The sequence below is a fragment of the Tribolium madens genome, unplaced genomic scaffold (assembly GCF_015345945.1).
Source record: "Tribolium madens isolate multiple individuals breed KSU strain unplaced genomic scaffold, Tmad_KSU_1.1 Scaffold_3;HRSCAF=73;Tcas5.2_LG2, whole genome shotgun sequence".
NCBI lineage: Eukaryota > Metazoa > Arthropoda > Insecta > Coleoptera > Tenebrionidae > Tribolium > Tribolium madens.
Genome location: NW_025401006.1, coordinates 14,895,998 through 14,898,078, shown reverse-complemented (window position 1 = coordinate 14,898,078; position 2,081 = coordinate 14,895,998). Strand labels below are relative to the sequence as shown.

General features: G+C 32.1%; 1 protein-coding gene across 1 annotated transcript in view; it reads right to left on the bottom strand.

The window, feature by feature from the left end:
* Positions 1–1,359, bottom strand: part of LOC123007417 (indian hedgehog protein) — a 38,660-nt gene extending 37,301 nt beyond the window's left edge. Inside the window, exon 1 of the mRNA XM_044402711.1 lies at positions 901–1,359. Coding sequence (XP_044258646.1) covers positions 901–1,194 — 294 coding nt within the window. The 5' untranslated portion in view covers positions 1,195–1,359. The remainder of the gene's footprint in view (positions 1–900) is intronic.
* Positions 1,360–2,081: the final 722 nt, after the last annotated feature.

Here is a 2,081-nt window from a genome sequence, read left to right as displayed (position 1 = left end):
ATTCAAAAATTATTTTATTAAAAAAATCACCAATTTATTATTTTTTCCTTAATTTTTGTCACCAAAACTCATATTTTGTAAGAAGTGTGAGAGAAATAAGTTAATTTTTTGAACTCATTTTCATTCATTTATTTGCTTTTTTGAGACACTCTGTATATTAAAAAAACTTTTTATCTTGCTCATTTATTATACCTATGAACTTATTTGAACAAAATTTACAAAACTTTATAAATAAAAGTGTCAAAAACCAATTTTTTTGAAAAATCAAAATTACATCTCAAGTCTAGAAAGCTTGAAAGAGGTCAAATTATGGGATAATTCAAAAATGATTTTTCCAAAATAATATATCACAAATATTCAAAAATCAAGAAAACTAAAAAATCCACAACAAAATTTACAAAACTTTTTCAAAATGTCAATTATTTTGGTTAATCTTGAAGACCAAAATTTCATCTTGGAATACCTCAAATCATAAGATAATTCGAAAATTATTTCATTAAAAAATTACCAAAAACTTTTTGGGAATATTTGTCACCAAAACTCGAATTGTGTGAAAAAAGTGTGAGAGAAATAAAATTTAATAAAAGTGTCAAAATCTCATTTTTTTGATTTTGAAAAGTAGGTCAAATTATGAGATGATTCCAAAATTATTCTTTAACAAAAACATTTATTTAAAAAATTAAACTTCTGATAAAATTTTGGTCTTCAATTATGTAATATTTTTTGACACTTTTTGACAAGGTTTTGTAAATTGCTTTTGAATTTTTAACTGTTTGGTATTCAATATTTTGAAAATTCAAAAATAAATTTTGTTTGATTTTTTACAAATCTTGACCTACTTAAGAATTTACAATTTTGGTTTTAAAAATCAAGATTTTCGCCGATTTTGAAATTTTTTACCTGTGTCATAAGCCTGTCAGCCCCCGTCCCCTCCTCATCCTTGAAGACAATGTCCTGGTTATAATTGGGCACCAGATCCTTGAACCTCGAATCATTCCTCCCGATTCGTCCTTCCGTGAGTCCACTCGCCGTGAGCGTATTCTCCGGCACATTGGGCACATGCTGTTTGAACACCAATGGTGTCAATTTCCTTGGACCTCTTCGTCGACCGACTCCCCGACCCGGGCCGCAACCCCAAACGGGCACCACCACTAGGGCCGCCACCACCAGCAGCGCTGCCGAAGCAGACCTCATCTCCGAACGCACGCACCATCAGCACTTCTCCTCATCTTGCACTTGTCATAGGTGAAACACCGACTGATGCGGGCCCCACTCTAAGGCCCTGGCCATCTTCGGACGGCCTCAACGGCTATTGGCCAGCGGGCGGGGCCCACATCGAGGCAGATGAACCTGCACCTCGCAAATCAAAGATATGATGACGTCACTTAGAGCACCTGGAGGAGATTTCAATGAGTGCACTGCACGCCACTGACGTGATTACAATACTGTTTATCACGGGAGATAACGCATCTAATGGCGCTCGAATATAAATACTGATTGGGGCCACAGCACTACCACGAATTTAAGACTGATAGCCTACATTTCGATTACTTATTTTATCTACTATTGAGGATTTTTTCACAAAGATTTGACCAGTGGTGGAGACAAGAGTTGGTTTCTTAAAAAAATTAAAAAAAAAGCAAAAAATTAACTAAATTTGGTTTTAACTTTTCTTCCTCAAAGAATAAAACTCTATTTTATTTTGCAAGTCATTTTTTATATTAGGTCAAACATAGTAGCACTTTTTTATTATTTTATTACATATTTCTATTAGTTTAGTTTTTGTGACCAAAATTAGAAGAAACATCACTAACAAAAATTTGAATCTTTTTTCACCCAAATAATTACGAAACTGCGAGTTTTAATTTTTTTACAGCACTACCATTAAAATTACAATAAAAACCGTCCAGTGGTGTAGAAAAGTTGGTTAAAAAATTTTTGTAAAACTTAAAAAATACAAAAAAAAAACAGATTTAGTTAAAAAGTCTAAAAGTGTTTTTTCACATTGACGTATTATTTATTTTTAAATTTTATATTTTAGAAAAAAAAATTAACTTCAAAGACAGCAAGTCGTTTTTATA